The sequence below is a fragment of the Arvicola amphibius genome, chromosome 5 (assembly GCF_903992535.2).
Source record: "Arvicola amphibius chromosome 5, mArvAmp1.2, whole genome shotgun sequence".
In the NCBI taxonomy this organism is placed as follows: domain Eukaryota; kingdom Metazoa; phylum Chordata; class Mammalia; order Rodentia; family Cricetidae; genus Arvicola; species Arvicola amphibius.
In genome coordinates, this window is record NC_052051.1 from 92,460,998 (window position 1) to 92,480,098 (window position 19,101).

Genomic DNA, 19,101 nt, shown 5'->3' on the forward strand with positions numbered 1-19,101 from the left:
TGTCATGTATGAGTATCCATCTTCATGTGGTTTGGGTTTGTACACAGGCATGTGAAAGCCAAGGGTCAGATTTCTCTGTTGGCCATTTTCCACCTCTTTATTTTAAGGCAGGGTCTTCCACTGAGGCTGGAGCTCACACTTGCAGCTGGATTGGCCGCTGGCAAGTGAGCTCCAGGGATTCTCCTCTCTCTACAGGATTACAGGCATGAAGCTCTGTGCTCAGTACGTTATGTTGGTGCCCCAAATCCAAGCCCATGTCCTTATGCTGGCATAACAAACCCTTGAGCCAGCTTCTCCTTAACGTTTTAGCTCCACCTCACAGTTCTTCACACATCACAAATAATTAGTTCAAATGATTCCTGCCAGAAACTTAAATATGAACACTTACTGCATCTCCTTTGAAGGACTTGTGTTGGCATAGATCATTGTTTTGTGTTGTGGGTTTTGTGTTATAGCCAGCTGTGTATACTTTAGAAATTCTCTACACTTCCCAGGCCACTTTGCTTTCTTTCTTTTCTTCTTCTACTATTCTTAAGTGGTAGGGTATTGATAGATATATTATGGACTATATATATACATAGATATTGATATTTATGACACTTATTTGTACTTTTACCATCACTGCTAGGTGTCACAGAAAATCAAAAAACCGAGGGTCCCATCAAGAAACTAAAAAGGTAGTGTCTTCTTAAGAGGAAAAAGCATAGTCACATAAGAAATAAGAGTACTTATTAAAATGATTGCTATAATAGGCACAGGGTTAATACAACTTTTGACTAAAATTTGCATTAAGAATTCAGTGTGGCACACTCACAGACACATCTAAAAACTAAAATTTAAAAAGAGGTTAGGCGAGTTAATAAATCGGCATGCTAGATGCATGAATGACTAGTGTCACAAGTTACATGTGAAGGCATGAGAAACACATGCATGACTCGTGTCCCAGGCTCCCTGTGAAGGTATGAAGTGTGTTTGACTAGTGCCCCAAATTACCTATAAAGGAATGGTAAACACTGTATGACTAGTGTCACAGATCACGTGTGAAGACATGTAATGTTAGCCCTCACTTAGTGTTGGTAAGCTGCAGCTGGGAGAAGAGCACACAGGGCACAGGTGCAGCCATCCAGATGTGGCCTGGGAGGGTGCACACTGCAATGCTGACATAAGACAAAATGCAGAGACGACTAGATAACATCTCTGGGCCAGCTGAGTATCATGGATTCCTTTTTATGATATCAAAAAGTAACTTCTGTTAATAAAAGATAGGGTAATTCTGTTATTTTGACTTCTCAGCAAGGTTCCAAAAAATTTTTAGTGTTTCTGTGGTTGCTTTTAATTTACAAAGAAGGTAAATGCCGTTATTCTCCAGAAAATGAAATATAGAGATATTTACACTCTAAAGACCAGTGTTGTACTTTGACGTAGTTTAGTTGCCGCTACAACTTTTATTTTCACTTTCAGTGACTGAAATTTGAAGGGCGGTTACATGGCATTATATGAAAAGTTATGTCTCCAGTAGTTAAAATATTTGATTGCTTCTGTCGCGTATTTAATGGCTAGTGGGGAAAGTGAGTGAGTGTGGCACTTGGCTGTAGTCCTTGCTTGTCTCAGTGAATCCATGCGAATGGAACTGAAAGAACAGGTATCAGTTCATGTGGGAGGCAGAGGACTTCATAAACTGGGGTCAGGCAAGTCTGGAATCCCAGCACTTACGAGGTAGAGGCCAGAAATGCAAGAATTTAGGGTCGCTGTAGCCTACATAATTCAGTTGAGGATAGCCTAAGCTATAGGAGACCCTGTCTCTTAAAACCTAATATGGATAACAAATAAAAAAGCTTTCAGTTGTATCCTTGAAACATGAAAGTTGACTGTACGTGCACCCTGTACTTTGGATGTATTTATCACTTGCCAACACGGTATTGTATATCATCGCAACCAGACAGCAGCATCAATTATATGGGAAATGAAAGCTGTTTTTTATGCCATGACTTCACTTGTCATTCCTATGGAATGTTTCTTCAGAACGAAGGAAGGTGGGCTGCAAAGGAAATGGGCTTCCTCAGAGATTGTTCCAGTGTGGCTTGAACACGCCCAGTTCTCTTTGGAAATGTGGACTCTAACTTTCTTCATCGGTTGAGATGCAGGCTGGCTGGCACTGCATGGACGAAGTGCTGACTTTGCCTAATGTTTGAGCCAGCCCAGTTGTGACAGACATGGATATGACCCAGTTGTGATTGTCATTGATACGACCTAGTTATGTCTGGCATGGATGACATCCTGAAATTCTTTTGATCATGCCCATCCTAAGACTTTGATTTTTCTTATTTAAACATTTTCAAATTGCATGTTTGTTCCCATTTAGTAAAAATTTATAGTGAGGAAAGAAAAATACATAATCACCCCGAGGAATAGGAATTATCAGTTTTCACCTTTGACTAGTATGAGTTGCTGGGATTCTAGGACACCTTATGGGTACTGATGAAGATGCCCAGAATTTTCCTTCCAATCAAGTATTTGCCCAGAGTAATAACACCTAAGTCCCATGCCAGGAAGTGAGCAGTGTAACCGGCAGCTGAGGTCCCAGGTGTGGGATGCATTTCTAGTTTCATGTACAGTTCAGCTGGGCAGCTGGTTGATAGAATTCTGGTGGTATAAGAAAATAAAGCCATTCACAAACTGGGAATGAGGGTATATGGGAGCTCATTAGAAGGCAGGAAGCAACGTTAGCCACCAAGGGGGTCAAGGTTGAAGCGAGTGTACCTGATGGGCCCAGTGTCTTAAGAATGGTGAGGTGAAAGGGGAAGCATGAACAAGGAGATGCGGGGCAACCAGCTCACCATATGTGGTTCAGCTATGCCTCCTTCTCTGAGGGGAAGTTTGGTTCAGGGGTACCAAACTCCAAGGATGCTCAAGTCTCTGACATGTAAGTGGCCTATTACCTTCTTTTCATGAGCCTAGGCATACCCTCCTGCATATTTTACGTTATCTCTAGATTGCAAATGCTTGCCAAAACTGCTTGCTCTGCCCATAGTTGCAACTCTCTTGCTTGCAAAAGACAAAGGAAGAAAGTCTGTACACATTGAGGACTTCAGTGTGAATGTAGCTGTTTTCTTTTTGGTCTAGAGTCTCCCTGCTGTCGGTTGAAACTTGGCTAACCCTCTTCTGCATAACGTGGAGTTAGAGAGAACTAACCTTGGTCTGTGTGGTTGAAGATCAACTTCCTAATGTTTTGGAGATGGCTCACAGCTAATGACGTGCTTTCTGTGAAACCATAATCACCCGAGCACAATCTCCAGAAGCCATGTACAAATGCTGGGAGTGATGATTGCATTCATCATTCTAGGCCTCAGGAGGCAGTGGCAGGAGAGGCTGGGGCTCACTGGCCTGCCAGCCTAGCCAAATTGGCAACTAAGAGATGATACCTCCAATACCAAGCTGTCTCCTGGAGAATGGCACTGGGAACTTGAGCTCAGGTCTTTGTATCTATGTGTATTGGGCAAGTCACACACAGATGCATGGGAACTCATGCACACACACCGTATGCAAACGGCCTCTGTGTTTTCAAACTGCTGCATTGTATCATTTAACCAAACCCAGTACATTTGTGGCCTTAGCTGTGCTCACCTGGTGGAATAACCAGGCATGTGTACTCTTTACAGTGAAATTCAGCAACTGCAATCGGAAAAGGAAAGTTCAGTATAAAGCAGCGAGCCAGCAGATTTCAAGGCGATGAGGATGGCACGGTGTATGCTGTGAGAGCTTCCTCTCACCGCAGAGCGATGCAAGTTCCTGATATACGCCCAAGACCAAGAGACCAGGAGAAGTGGCAAGTAGCCGTAAACCTGAGCCTGGAGCCAACCCTAACTGAAGAGCCTGTGAAGGTATGGTACCAGACACAGCTTTGCGGCTGATGCTTAGCAAACTAGATTCATCATTCTGACAGACTATAGCTTTAATTCTTACCATATAAATGGATGGCCAGTATTTCCATTTTCATCATCAACTTCAGTCTCTGTATCAGTACTTTGTTGTGTTTTCTGACATGATAGCCTAAGTATATTTCAAGCAACCAGAAATTTGCCTTGGAGAGGTTTGTTATATTTTGAGATTTATAATTGAATTCAAATTAGAAGTAGTTCTGTTACATTTCTGAGATGGCTTATAAGCTGTTTAGTATGACCACAAATAAGACATCTTTGGGAGATGTCCATCCGTCCAATTTATGAGGTGGGGATGTACAGTGGGGGCAGGAAGTGTTTTCCGGCGACGGCATTAAGTATTTTCTTAGCTCATGAACAAATTGGGGAGCATGAACTATTCACCCTGCTGCTGTGCTTTAGAGGAGTGTTATACTCCTCTCGCCGAAGCAGTTGTGAGCCAGGGTGGAATAAAGGAAGTTGGGTTTCCACAGAGAACTGCTGGGCTCAGTAAATGTTTCTGGGGGCAACTTACTCTGTACAAATACCCACATAAGAATTTTAAGTGAGGATAGAGTATGATTTCAGAAATCCTATGCCGTTGGTAAAATACCAGGTTTCTTTGAGTTTGTTCAAACAAACGATTCAGGGGCACACCTATATGTGCTGAAGGCCATGACTCTGACTCTAACCGTTATGTTCCATATACTACAGTCACAGATAGAACACAGGCCATCCCTGATATTTATTTGTGAATGCATTCATTCAAACATGAACGAATGTACTAGAAAATATTTTGCTTTATCTTATACTAGAGTTTAAGGTTCAGTCCATGCAGAATAAAATGTATGAAGTCATTGACTGTTGCTAGGACTCAGGCCACTTGTGTGATATATAAAGCAGGAGGCTTGTACCTAATGGGGTGAAAAGATGCGTCTGTTGTTGGCTCTCTGTGCTCCAGCAACCTGTCTTGGATGTTTGCACAGAGACAGGAAGGGCTAATGGCTAAAATGTCCACAGACGTCGCGAGAAACAGAAGAAGATGTTGACACATAGCAGAGATTAATGCCTAGTGTGCAAAGTGGGTCATTTACTGCATCCATCACAGCTGACATAGGTTTAGAATAATTACAGCATTAATTCTCCGGGATTTAATAGGGTCATAAATATTTGAGACATGCTTTAGCGGTATATATTAAACTTCTCTTGGAATTCGAATTATATCTCAGCGCATCGAGATGTGAGCTTAATGTACGGTGAGAACGTTACCTGAACTGTGGTCTAAACTAATGAGAAGTATATAAAAGGGCGCTATTGAACTTTGCTTAATATTAACTACTCTCAAAGATGGTTTATGGAAACGGCAAGTAGTTTACTCAACTGGACTATCTAATAAATTGTTTCTAATTCAGTTCGCAGTGACTGGTGCATCCCATATGCACCATAGCATTTGCAGTTACTGAACAGGAGCGAGGAAAGGGCCTCTGAGATTTTTCCTTTTGTGGCATAAATCACTGTGGTTCCTCCACACATAGGTATCCAGTAGTGTGATTGATCTTAGAGAATGAATGATCTTCCTAGTCCTCAGGAATGTTTTCTTGCCGTTTAATGCAAAGGACCCACATGAAATTGAAGAAATAGTATTCCCCAGACAACTCGCCAAGCACAGTGGTTCCCTACAAAGGCAGAAGAGAGACTGGGTCATCCCGCCAATCAATTTACCAGAAAACTCCAGAGGACCGTTTCCTCAAGAGCTTGTGAGGGTAAGGAGTGAGGAGCTGTCATTTTCATTATTTTGTGGCTAGCAGACATTAGAAACGGTTTATGGCATGTAGAAATACAGTTGAGTCTGAGTGGAAGTGGAATTCCGAAGAAGCCTCCTTCACTTTCCTTTGTTATCTCTTGGATTATTTATACACAGCTCTCGTAGGTCCTGGGCACTGAATGATAGGGCTTTCATGTACCCTTGAACCCCAACACCATCCCATCCCCACTTCCTGCTCTCACTATTCAAACCATAGTCCTATCCAGGACAATTCCTGTTGATCTCTGCCCTTCAAAGATAGTTTGGGACAGAGGAGAAAAGAAATAAAGGGCAATCATTGCTAAACTGTCAGCAGCAAGTGCACTTGCAGGTTTTTTTTAAGGGAAAAATGATCTCTGGTACCATTAACAGAATCCCTGGGGTGGTGCAAAACTCGCGCCTTTCGAATCTGAGAAGGAGAGTTCTGCATTTACTTCCATGGCATACCGTCAGACACAAGGAAAAATAAGAAAAATCATCAGGGTATTATTTACTTAAAAGTGCAATAATATTGAATCACCATATTCCCATTTATTAAAATGCAAATGTTTCTATGATTATTTTAGCACTCCAACACATACATAAAAAGCTGTGAGCTTTTTAAATAAGTCACTTATTTGTATTGTATGTTCCTATCCTAATGTGTATTAATAGTTCAATTTAACAATGAGCATAACCTCAAATAGAAGTGCTTTTTATCAACACTCATAAAATATGACTGAAAAACAGAATTGTGCCCTAAGTTAAGAATATCTCTAGATCAATGGCTGGATTAATTTCCCTTACCTAATACATAAAGGTCTATCTGTATTACTGTTCACCCTGCCCTTTCTCTGTCTCTGCCTCTCTTTCGTTTTTCATTTCTCTACCCTGCTCTCCTCTGACAGGATGTACTTTTGTTAGCAGTATCATATATACCCAAAGAACCTCCCCAAGCTGCTTTCTTAGAAAAGAGAATTGCAGCGTTCAGTACCACCTGAAAAACAACATAAGAACTTGCTTGCACCTGAAGCAAAGAAATCTAATGTGCAGAATATCCCCAGTAACAGAGTCCCACATAAGGTTCTTTCAAGCTGTGGCTAAACAATTATTATTTCTTACCACTTCTAATATATGAAGACAATATGATTTTTATTAAATTAGACACGTGTTACTGTATTGTAATATTTACCCTGGCAATTTTGTCTAAAAGTGGACAATGCTAAGTTATGGCATTTTGCACAGCTCCCAGCTAGTGCTCCTTTGGATGAAAAGGTTACCCTAAGTCTTTCTGGGGATAGGTGATATCTCTTCTTAAGCCCATCATCAAGAAACGAAGAATAGAATTGGAAGACGGCACAGTCTTAGAGGGCTTCCCATACAGCGCAAGGACACGAGTTCAGATCTGACCTGTAACTTCAGGGCTGGGGAATCAGAAGCAAGCACCCTTAAGGCTTGCTGGCTAGGCTGTCCACACAAATCAGTGAAACTCCAGATTCACAGAGAGACCCCTGCCTCAAAGAACAAGGTGGAGGTCAAATCCAGAAGAGGCCCCATATATGCATGCATGACACATAAAACACACATACACAGAGAAGAGGAGGCAGGATGGGGAGGAAGGAAAAGAAGAAAAGAAAGAGGAAGGAGAGGTCACTCGGTGTGTCGGTGGTGTGTGTAGGGGTGAAGCAAGGATCGTGAAGAGTGGCATGCCCCCATAACAAATGTGCTATTGTTTCTGCTTACGTGATTGTTTTCTTGATCCCCAGATCAGGTCTGATAGAGATAAAAACCTGTCCCTGAGGTACAGTGTCACTGGGCCAGGAGCTGACCAGCCTCCTACGGGCATCTTCATTATCAACCCCATCTCAGGGCAGCTGTCAGTCACCAAGCCTCTGGATCGCGAGCTGATAGCCCGGTTTCACGTAAGCTTCCAGCCAGCTACTGAGTCTGTGGCTGCTCTTCAGAATGTGTTTATGTGTGGTTTTCCATTGCCTCGGGACACTCCCATGGTTTCAACACTGAGGTTTAACACCAGAAATGGATCTTCAGGCTTTCAGCTTCCTTTAATAAGCATGTTTATGAAATCAGTGCATGCTGTGAAACAAGTAATACCAAAATAACATTAAACACGGGGAAATGGCCTGAGACATCATAACTTTTGACATGCCAGTACTTGCTTTCGTATAAATAAATGGCTGAGAGAACCCACTCGAACAGGTTTGGATGTACAGGATCAGAGCAGCAGTATATAAACATCCAGACCACAGATTTTTAGGTGTCTAGTGCTATAATCACAGCAAGCCTGTTTGTAATTCATTTAGAATCTCCTTTCAGACTGCCTCTTATTACTTTTTCTCTTATGAAGAACTTTTTTCAATAGGGTGTCCATGCCTAGTCTTCCTATATTTTCTCTCTTTTATTATTTCTTAATAGGCATCAGTTACTTCATATTTGCATCATGCAGTTCATTTAAGTACATGTATGACATAAACTGTAGCTTTCCAGGGATATTGATCAGTGCCCTCCTAATCCTAAGCTCCTCATCGTCTCAGGTTTTGTCTGTCACCTTTGCTTCTTATATTTCAAATGTTTAGCGTCCACGGAATGATTTTAACAGAGAGAGTTAGGATCTTGACACAGTTTGGCTTTGAAAAGCCTGTTACCCAACACCATTTTTGCATTGCCATCTCCAGTGGTCATTAAGCCTTCCCCCATGCATGATGCTACTGGATTCTGAGTTTGCTCACCAATAACATTTAAATTCCTGCACCTGCAGAAAACCTTAAAATTGCTGGTGTCTTACAGTTACACTAGATTCCCCTAGAACTAAAGAGACAAGCCCAAGGAAAGCTGAATACGTTTTAAGTTCTATGACACAGAACTCAATCATTACCTTGATTATTTACAAGCTTTTTTTTTAAATTCATGAGGGAACAAGATAATATTTTTGTATTTTGTTCTGACATACAAAAGTGGAAATAATACTTGGAAGTCTTTGACAAAGACTGCATAGCTGGATTGAGGTAGGACTTAATACTCCAGTTAGAGTAGTCTCTATTGATGATCATCAACACAGGAGCAAACACTCCAGTGTTTTCCTGCTTGACTTCTCTCCATCTAATATCCTGTGGTGAAAATTCAGCAAATAAATATATTCAGCCGAGACCCGAGCAAATTGTTTCTCAAATGCTTGCTATGTATGCATTCAAAGCAACACCAGCAAAATAGAATTAATTACAGAATTGCAAGTATTTAGAGTAATTGGGATTCATTATTTTACATAACTATAATTAAATTTCAGCATTAAGAATGTGTTAATGGAATATATTGTGTTAAATAAATCAAGAAGAAAATATCTTCAAAAGGATTGAAAAACAGTAATAAAATTTACATTGTGTTATGTCTTTAGTAATCTAGAAATCAAAAGGATGTGTTGATGCTGCTTTAAGTGGATAAGGACATACCCTAAAGTAGCCTGCAGCATCGGAGGTCATAAGGAAAGAGTGAAAACATCCCACTTAGAAAGAAATAGTACAGTGGAATATGCATAGCCTTTGAAAAAGATGCAACTATGGTTTTCTAGAAGATTAAGAAGATATTCAGGCCATTTGTTTATGGTGAACAACAACAAGATTTCTCAGAGAAACACTGATACTAACCTCTAGGACTGGTGCAGGAATGTCTTATACACACGTACCTTCTTCATTTCTCTCATTAACCTTACAATTTATTTAAAAAGTGTCATTTACCAACACTACTGTATTTAGCAAGTGGATATTTTCGATCTGGACACAGCTGGCTTTGGACCTGGGCTCTGTCCACAAAGAGCGAAGTGGCAATCACCATACTCTGGTTCTTGGTCTTCCAGTGCTCTGTCTGTGAATCAGCTTAACTAAAAGCTGCATACTCAGCACGAGGCCTCACCTAGAGGATGGGTGGCTTTCTGCTACTGATCTCATCTCAGGGTTGGGCCAGCTCCATCTTGGGAGGGGAACCATGCATGTCTGTCCTCAGGATGTTCTTGCTAATGCGGAAGCATAGTGACCACATGTTGTGTCATCTCCAGACAGATCTTTAAGTGGCTCTGTCCTCTGGTTGCTTTTGCAGTTGAGGGCACATGCGGTGGACATCAATGGCAACCAAGTGGAGAACCCCATTGACATTGTCATCAATGTCATTGACATGAATGATAACAGACCTGAATTTCTACACCAGGTTTGGAATGGGTCTGTTCCAGAAGGATCAAAGCCTGGTAAGCTAGAACAGTAATAGATCATGAGTTAAAGAAGTGTTGTATGATAGCCCAGCTGGCAAAATACTTGCTGAGCAAGTGCAAAGATCTGGGTTGGATCTCTAACAGTGAATAAGAAGTGGGCCTGGGCATGGTGGACGACACCAACAATCCATGCAGTTGGGAGGTGGAAGCAGTAGGAGCAGAAATTCAGGGTTATCCTCAGCCATATGTTGAGCTCAGGGCCAACCTGATCTACCAAATATTTCCTCAGAGAGAAAAATATTTGTGACTGAATCTGTGATAGCAGTAAGAAAAGGAATGTATCTATCTTTTAATATTATCTGTCATGCATTGTGCTTTTGAAGCAAACAGAAGCAACTAAGGGGAAAACCGATTGAAGAAGGAAAACAGCTAAACATCTCTACATCCCTTGTGATTTCTACCTTGTTTGAAAACAAGAATCTATAGTAGCCTCTCTTTGCTTTGCAGTTGGCATAGTGAGAGTCACTTGAGAGAGACTTTCGATGTACACGGTATAGATTTCCTCAGAGGGGACAGAGGATCAGAAAAAGCTACTTGGTGCATGTTACCAGGCAGTGAAAGCACAAGCAAGACAGGGCTGGTGGCAGCTGTGACACACTGGGTATTTACTTCCAGAGTGCCCTGCCCCATACCCTCCACAACCCTCTTTCAGCACAGAGGCCTGAGGCAGCCCTTGCAGAAAGCCTCTTGCCATTGTGAAGTGGTTGACATTTCAGTCTTGTACTGAAAACTAAGGACTTCAATCACAAATTAGCCATGCCAGAGAGGCCTATTTAGTCTGAAAGCCTAGCAGACCCAAGCACTCAGTCTATAAAGGAATGAAAAAGTAAATGTTTTGCCTGCCTTTGTGGGCAGATTTGGTGTTTTGAGAGATTTAATTTTTCTGTTTTATAATATATCACCATTTAAAGGTATATATGCACTTGTACCTTGGCCCTCCCACCAATGACTGCAGGTTCTTAAGGCATCAGCTAATTTGTGGGAAGAAACAACTATGTCTTAAATTGTAGATCCAAGTGTTGTCTGTATCCTAGGTGTGGGGAGCAGTTGGAGGAAGGGGAGAGGCATAGAGGGGACTCTGTCCTCTGTGGCTCCTTCAGACTCATTTTCAGACAAGGTATCCTCCAGTCTCACACAGTATAATGAAGGCCTAAGAATCAGACCGAGCCTTGCTAAAATGGGTCTTGTATAGCTGGCGAGATGGCTCAGTCGTTGAAGACACAAACTAAGACTGAGGGCTTGAGTTCAATCCTTAGGGCTCACTTGGTGGGAAGAGAGAATTGACTCCTAGAAGTTGTCCTCTGAGCTCCACATGTGTGCTGTGATTCACACACACACACGCGCGCACACACACACACACACACACACACACACACACACATGCCCGCACGCACGCGCATGCGCGCACACAAACACACAGAGATAAACATACAAGTAAATAAATGAAATATATCTCATGCAACTGTCCTATAGTATAAATAAGCTTTGGACATTTTGACTACCCAAGTTTTATTTTTAAGTATCATTTTCCTGTTTGGTTATGTCAGACTTTAGCTAATCCACTCCTTTACAAGTCTTGTTATATGAAAAAAGCCACTCAAGCTATACCTATTGTACATCCAATCATGAGTTTCCAGTTAAACATCCCACAAATGAAAGTCTCTGAGTGATCAATATAAGGAAAGCCAACTCGGGGTGCACTTACTGTGGTTGGAAGCTCCTGTGCCCTGCAGGAGCTTCAGTCTAGCAGAGGAGAGAAAGGGAAAGCCAGTCAATTCATACCTATGAAATAAAGTTTCTAAACTAAGGAAGGTGTGGACACGCTCCTTAATCAGACAGAATATCTTGTTGAAAAGAACAAGTATTGAAAAGATACTTGAATAATACAGTTAAACCATGACCAATTTTGGGGTGAATTTTCTACATTCCTAAAGTAAACCCAGAATCTGGGTATCCTAGAAGACAGAGACAGAACATTTTCCCATTCTGTTCTAAATAGATCTCACAAAACAAACTAGTCTAAAAGTGATTGGGTTCTCTTAATGCCTGCTTGCGTAATCTGATTTCCAAATTTAGTTGTTAAAATATTCAGTGGGTTAAAGTCCCCAGGCCAGTTACAGTGTTCCTTGAATCTTAAGGAAATAACACTGTGCAATGCTGAGCATCTGCCCAGTGTAGCAGAGCAGTACTACCTAGCGTGCTTCCTTCTGGCCCGGGGCAGTGGAATGCGCCCCTCCCATCACATAGCTTACCCTCAGAAAATGACCTGGGCACTGGGGAGAACTATGCCCAGTAAGCTCTGTGAAATGCTACTGTGGAACCAGAGAGAGGAATGGGTGGCCATAAAATAGTTTTGCAAATAGTATCTATATTTCTTGTTCTTTGCATCTATGTAAATTAAAGTTGGCCATGAGCCCATTGGGGATCATAGACTAGATTTGTTTTCTAGGTATGGGAAGAATTGAGTCTATAAACATGTGTATTTTGTAATTCCTTTTTGCATCTAGATTATTTTTATTATGATGACATGTGTGGGCTTGTGGATGCACATGCATGCAAGGCCAGTGGGTGTCACTCTTCAAGAAAAGCCCATTTTACCTTTTTTCGGTCAGGGTCTCTCATTGGCACCAGTTAGACTAGGCTGGCTTGGATGTGCAGTGAGTCCCAGGAATTGCTTGTGCCCATCTCCATAGCACTGGAATTTCAAGCACACACCTTCCAGAACTGCCTTTTGTTTTCAGGTTGTTCTGGGCATTGAACTCTGGCCCTTATAGTTCCATGACAGACATTCTACCAACTGACTTCTGCAGTGCATTGTTTGATTATTTTTAAAAATATTTTTGTTTAAAGGACTTAAAACGTTTTTGTTGCATGTGGAAAACTGGGAATGAGACAGGCAACATAGTAAGGATGCCCGATTTTAGGCTCCCTGGAGTGAAGGATGACCTGCTCTGTTCACCTCTAGGGACTTACGTGATGACAGTCACTGCTATTGATGCAGACGACCCCAATGCCCTGAATGGGATGCTGAGGTACAGGATCCTGTCGCAGGCTCCCAGCACCCCGTCACCCAATATGTTTACAATCAACAATGAGACTGGGGATATAATCACTGTGGCAGCTGGTCTGGATCGAGAGGTAAGCTGACCCCAAAGTGTCCTGAATGTGTGCATAGTCTTAAAGGGTAGATGCAAACTCTCAGTTCCACTCTTGGTCAGCAGTGGGAGTTCTCACAGAACTTCATGTTGTAAATGATGTGTGTATACAAATGTCAGCTTCAGTGATATTTGACCAAGTTAGGCCAATACTCTCTCCTTTCCAATTTTGGAGTTCTTTTGTTTTTAAAGATTCCTCCTATTTTTGGTCATAGTCAAAGGTTTTCGTGGGGAACCAAGCTAGACATCATGGTCAAGGAATATGTCTCTGAGTTCATTTTCAGAGGCTACGAATAATGTGCCTGTGGTCAAGTGTTTGGGGTTCTGGGAACTGCCTGGTGGCCATGTTGCAAGGCAATTATCATCTTAATGAGCACTTTCTTCTGACCTCTAGGAGAATTTACTTTCCAAGTCTGAACATTGGTAACTGTGTTAATTCTACTACTGAGCATTTAAAGCTGGTGATGTCGAGAATCACACTTATGGAATGTATGTGGCTGAAACACCAACATTAACCACATTAAACAGCACGGTGACTCAGTGTGAGAGAATATGCATAATTTGGTAAAGTGTCAGGTGGATGCGTAGTCCTAAGCACTGCGTTTTGCTCATGATGTCCCATCTGAAAGGGCCTTTTGAGCCTGTTTTTCTAGACATTGAACACTTTCATCCTCCAGCCTCCTTGTGCCTTCTAAAGCTCTCTACTCAGGAAACCTTCACACCCTTTCTCTAGTCTATGTCCTGGTGGTTGTCTGACAGCTTGGCAAGGTCATTGACCATGCAGAATCATTGTTCAAGTGAATTCTCCAAGTGCCAACACTTAAGAGAGCTGTGGTTTTCAATTTCCAGGCTGAGTCAGCTTTTGCTGCAATCAAAGCTCAGATTATGTCAAAGAGAAACATCATGTCCACCACAATGTATATCGCTGAGAAAGAATGGGGAAGTTGAGTTTGGTACTTTCTCTGCTCCAGTAGTATTCACATGAATTGAAGAGAAGGCAACATGGCTGTTAGTTACATAAACACTATAATCAATTAACAGAACCAATCAAGATGAATTCATTTAGGTCTGTGAAGTCTACTTAGAAATTAAGTATGGCCTGTGACATTTTATCCATTGACTTCCACTGTTGGTAGTTCTTTTTCTAAAGGTTCTTGGCCTCTGAAAATGTTCAGTAATCCAAAGGTGAATTTAGTTCTTATGGTGCTTTCAAAGTTCAGGGCACTGGAGAAATGGCCCAGTGGGTAAATGTGCTTTCTGTGCTGGCATGAGGACCTGAGTTCGAATCCCCAGATCTACATAAAAGGCCAGTCATTGCGAGGTTCCTGTAAACTCAGCACAATGTGGGCACAGCAAATGGGGAATCATGGGACTTGCTGACTGCCAGCCTAGCTCCAGGTTCTGTACAGACCCTGTTCCAAAGAGTGAGGTGGAGTGGAGTAGAGTGGACACTTGACATCCTCCTCTGGTCTAGGTGAAGTGTAATGGGGTGGACACTTGGCATCCTCCTCTGGTCTAGGTGGAGTGGAGTAGAGTGGACACTTGACATCCTCCTCTGGTCTAGGTGGAGTGTAATGGGGTGGACACATGGCATCCTCCTCTGTTCTAGGTTGAGTGTAATGGGGTGGACACTTGGCATCCTCCTTTGGTCTAGGTGGAGTGTAATGGGGTGGACACTTGACGTCCTCCTCTGGTCTCTACAGGGCTGTGAGCAGGTACATGTTTACACCTCACATACTCCAAAGAGAAAAATAAGAAAAGATTGCTCAGTTACACTCTGAGTATTTCCACTTCTCCCAGTGGAGTATGACATGCTATTCCTACACACCCATAAACTTAATATGAATGTTATACTTTGTATGATATCATGGAGTATGTTTCCGTATTTCTTCTCCAGGGTAAGGTCCGTCACATCAAGGAGACGTAGTACAGGTTGCAGCTGTAATATTTCTCCTTCCACTTATACATCCTCTTGAGATACAGAAGTCTGGACTTCAGTCAGCTTCTCCCTGAGAGTTCTCTCATATTTACCCTGGCCATTGTATGACGAGAAAGAGCCATAAGGAATTAAAGGCAGTTTTCCTTATGCAGACCAACCATGTTTAAAAAATCAGAGAGACTATATTTAGCTTACAGGATAAAGCTCGAAGTGGGGTGTAATTGTAGTTAAGTACATCCCACAGTTCACACGGGAAGCCATCCAGCACCCTTGATAACACTAATGCAGAAATGGATGGAAGCTATGGGATCATGGGTTAGATACGATATGAGGAATCGCTTCTTGACAGTAGAATTATTAAAAATCAACAATGAGTTACCAGAGGAAATTATGGAAAGCCTTCCTTTTTCTGAAAGTCATTTCTCTGAGAAAAAAAATACATCTATCTTGGATGGTTTATGGTAATTCTGCCTGAGGCCGGGCATAAATTACTCTGACTTTTTATGCAGGCTTGAAGTCCTTTATTTCTATTAAAATTCACAGTTTCCTTTTTGTAGAAAGTAATTTTCACTATCATTCTCTCAGGATGTATGACACCTTTCAGAGACGGAGCCTCTAACCGTTGACACGCTTATCAGAGTCACTTTTTAATTTTTCTCTAATCTGCGGTTTTAAAAACATCTGTTCTTTAAGGTCTCAAAATCTAAAGCCTTTGCCCTTCCCCAGTGTCTTTTTATTTTTTTATGTACCTCTGATGACTCCTTCCTGTATTAGCTGCTGGCGGGTATTCCTGACTTCTTACCTTCTCCAGCCTTTTCTCCCCATGCCTAACCACTCGCCTCTCTGCATTACCTGTAGCAGTCACTTTTCTTACTTCTATGCCAAACGACCCCACAGTAAGCACCCTAATGCAGAAAGGGTTTGTTTTGGCTCATAGTTCAATGTGGTGTTCCAGCCCATCACGGTGAAGAAAGCATGGTGGCAAGAGGCAGCTGGTTACTTACATCCACAGCCAGGAAGCAGAGAAGAAGCAGGAAGTTTAGTACACAGCTTCTAAAGCCTTAGTTTCTCACCCTCAAGGGAGCTAACTGTCTCCAACAAGGCTGTACATATCCTAAATGTCCCCACATCTCCCCCACACAGTTCCACCAGCTGGGGACCAGTTATTCAAACCATGAGCCTATAGGAGGCACTTAACCTTAAAACCACAACACATGAGCCTATAGGAGGCACTTAACCTTAAAACCACAACACATGAGCCTATAGGAAGGCACTTAACCTTAAAACCACAACACTGCTCACAGATTCTCTACCAGGCTTGAATCTGAGGTTCTTCTTTATATGTGCTGCTGGGCCTCTGGGAACCGATAACCTGATCCCCACATCTGTAACACGGATGTCACAAAAGGGTTGGAAAGATAATGTAGCACTCATGAAGCTTTCAGGAACCTGGTGCCCAGTAAGTCCTTGCAGCTACTCCCCACCCTACACACACATTGGCATGACTTGCAGGCCCCTTTTACTGACTGGGCATCATCCATTACTTTTATCCTACAGCATTTTATCTTCCTGGCAGAGAAAGAACAATGTTTTGCTGTTTTCTTAGAGCCAAACACTTTCTTAAACTTGTGCCCCTGGATTCCTTATTGTCATTATATGTTTGCTTCCCATTTGTTACCAGACTTCGGTTCTCACATGTTTGCAGCCCCCTCATGAGCTAGACAAACTGCTGAGTCTCCTCATGGTGGATGAAGGCAAAGCTCTTTACTTCGGCATCTCAGACCCTTAAGACTTTGCTGCAATACCTCCTGTGGCCTAACCTTCCAAAATGCCTTGCTTCCCACATTGGAATAGTGATGCCTATCACTCATACAATCACATGCAGTTCTTTGGTAGAAATAATTTTAGATGCTTTCCCTGTGTGTGCATATGTGTTGGGGTGGGGGGCAATACATAGATTGAAGTATGATAGAGTTTAAAAAGTTAGAAACAGTGATAGAAATGTGTTATAGGTACTTGCTGAAGACCCAAAACAGTTTGCCGCCTCAAACCATTCACTTATTCACTTACAGAGTAGTCTGGAACAAAGAAAGATTACTATTCAAGGAGAAGGTTTCTCAACTGTGCACTAACCAACACCCTGAACTAGTTCTCAATGTAGGGGTTGTCCCGTACATGTTTTATGGAATCCTTAGCCAGTGCCCATTATATGCCAATGAGACATCCCAAGTTGTAACACTGACGAAGATCTTTCATTGGGCACAGTCATCTTGGAGGAGAATTGCTGATATAGGCAGAGGAACAGACGTATGGATGGAACAGGCCATGATGGGACACATCACCAAGCAGGCGTGGGGTGGGGTGGAAATAAGCAAAGGAGGAAAGCCTTTATCTATAACGGAAGTAAAGTCAGGATTCCTGCACCCAGTGTAAGCACTGCAAGGGTGGACAGCCATACTCCTCTCAAGAGATTTGAAATGTCACCCATCAGGGCCAGTCAAAGCCTGACTAAATTACGCAAGGCACTCTGGACAGTTCATTGCTAAATCATAAGTTAGCACAACTTCCTTACCAAATGCAAGATCAGTATACTACCATGCATTTGAACATACATAAGACTAGATTATTTATCAAGTGGCCAGTTTTGATTTTAACAGTCATTGTGTTTAAGAAAACAATGTCCCCTTTTTCCCTCTTTTTTAGAGTTTTAACTTTTTATAGTTATTAAAACAGGGTCTCACTCATCTTAGAGCCCAGCTTGGTCTGGAACTAAGACAGCTCAAGCTTCCAAGTTCAGGGATGACAGGTGCACACCACTACAACCCACACAATGTTCTTTAAAGCTCAAAGATTTCAGTAGTACTAGCTTGAAGCAGTAGAAAATTCAAGATTAGCAATTGATCCAAGCATCTCAGGTCCATCCAGAATTGTATGTACTGTGCTGGCATAATTTTAAATAATTTTTATAGAACAGACATTAGGAAACACTCTATGGCCCTAATATGTTTTATAACATTATTAAAAGGAAAGCTTGAATGTTTCATTGTTAATAGAACTGTAATAGCTATACAAATGGCATTTCATAAGTGATCATGCATTTTTGAAATATTACTTAATTTTCTGTGCATGAATGTTTTGCCTGCATCCATATCAGTGCACCACATGCATGCCTGGTACCTTCAGAGAGCAGAAGATGGTGGCAGGTCCCTGGGGATTAGCATTATAAGACAGTTGTGAGCTGCCATGTGGGTGTGGAGATTTGAACCCGGCTCCTCTAGAAGAGTTGTCAGCCAGTCACCTTGGCTGCTTGACTGGTTCTCAGCCTCAGTCATAGGACATTTTTATTTTCATAGTTTTTAGCTGGGAAGCTGACTGAATGTCCCTGCACTGGGTTTTCTCAGTAACCATGGAAGGGTGAAACTCAATGAACATCTATAAAGATTTATCTTTTAATTAAAACGTAATTGTATCATTTCCCCTTTCCCTTTCCTCTCTCCAATTCCTCACTTCTTCCCACCTCACTCCTCAAATCGATGGCCTCTTTCTTTAATTGTTACATATATATACATATATGTATCTCACAAATACAACCTGCTGAGTCCATTAGTGTTACCTGTGTGTATATGATTCAGGGTTGACTTTGTAACCAGTTAGGGAACTCATCCCTTGGAGAGACTGGTTCTCTCTCACTAGCAGACATTACTTGTTTGTAGTTCATTGTCAGGGATCAGAACCCATGAGATTTTCCCCAAAGGAATGGTCTTGAGAAGAAAAGCCATTAAGGAAACACACAGCCCATTCTGGGTTATAATAAGGTGCTGTGGGTTACAAAATCTTAAAATGGTTGATCCTGCACTACATATTTAAAGTTTTTCTAATTAAATGTATGGTATATTCTCTTTTAGGAAGAAATAAAGGAACTAAAATATCTGCTAGAGATTGACACTCAATCAGCCGAACAGTGTTTAAACCTTGCGTGTGAGGCTGGCTTACCAGCCCACTTCTTTCTGTTCCTTGCCCTTCCCTCTAAT

General features: G+C 41.9%; 1 protein-coding gene across 1 annotated transcript in view; it reads left to right on the top strand.

The window, feature by feature from the left end:
* The window catches only part of Cdh2 (cadherin 2), a 229,489-nt gene that overhangs the window by 165,277 nt on the left and 45,111 nt on the right, over positions 1-19,101 (top strand). The window contains 9 exon segments of the mRNA XM_038329948.2: positions 3,660-3,698; positions 3,701-3,724; positions 3,727-3,760; positions 3,762-3,811; positions 3,814-3,881; positions 5,534-5,680; positions 7,467-7,622; positions 9,808-9,952; positions 12,942-13,114. Of these exon segments, the coding sequence (XP_038185876.1) occupies positions 3,660-3,698; positions 3,701-3,724; positions 3,727-3,760; positions 3,762-3,811; positions 3,814-3,881; positions 5,534-5,680; positions 7,467-7,622; positions 9,808-9,952; positions 12,942-13,114 (836 nt within the window).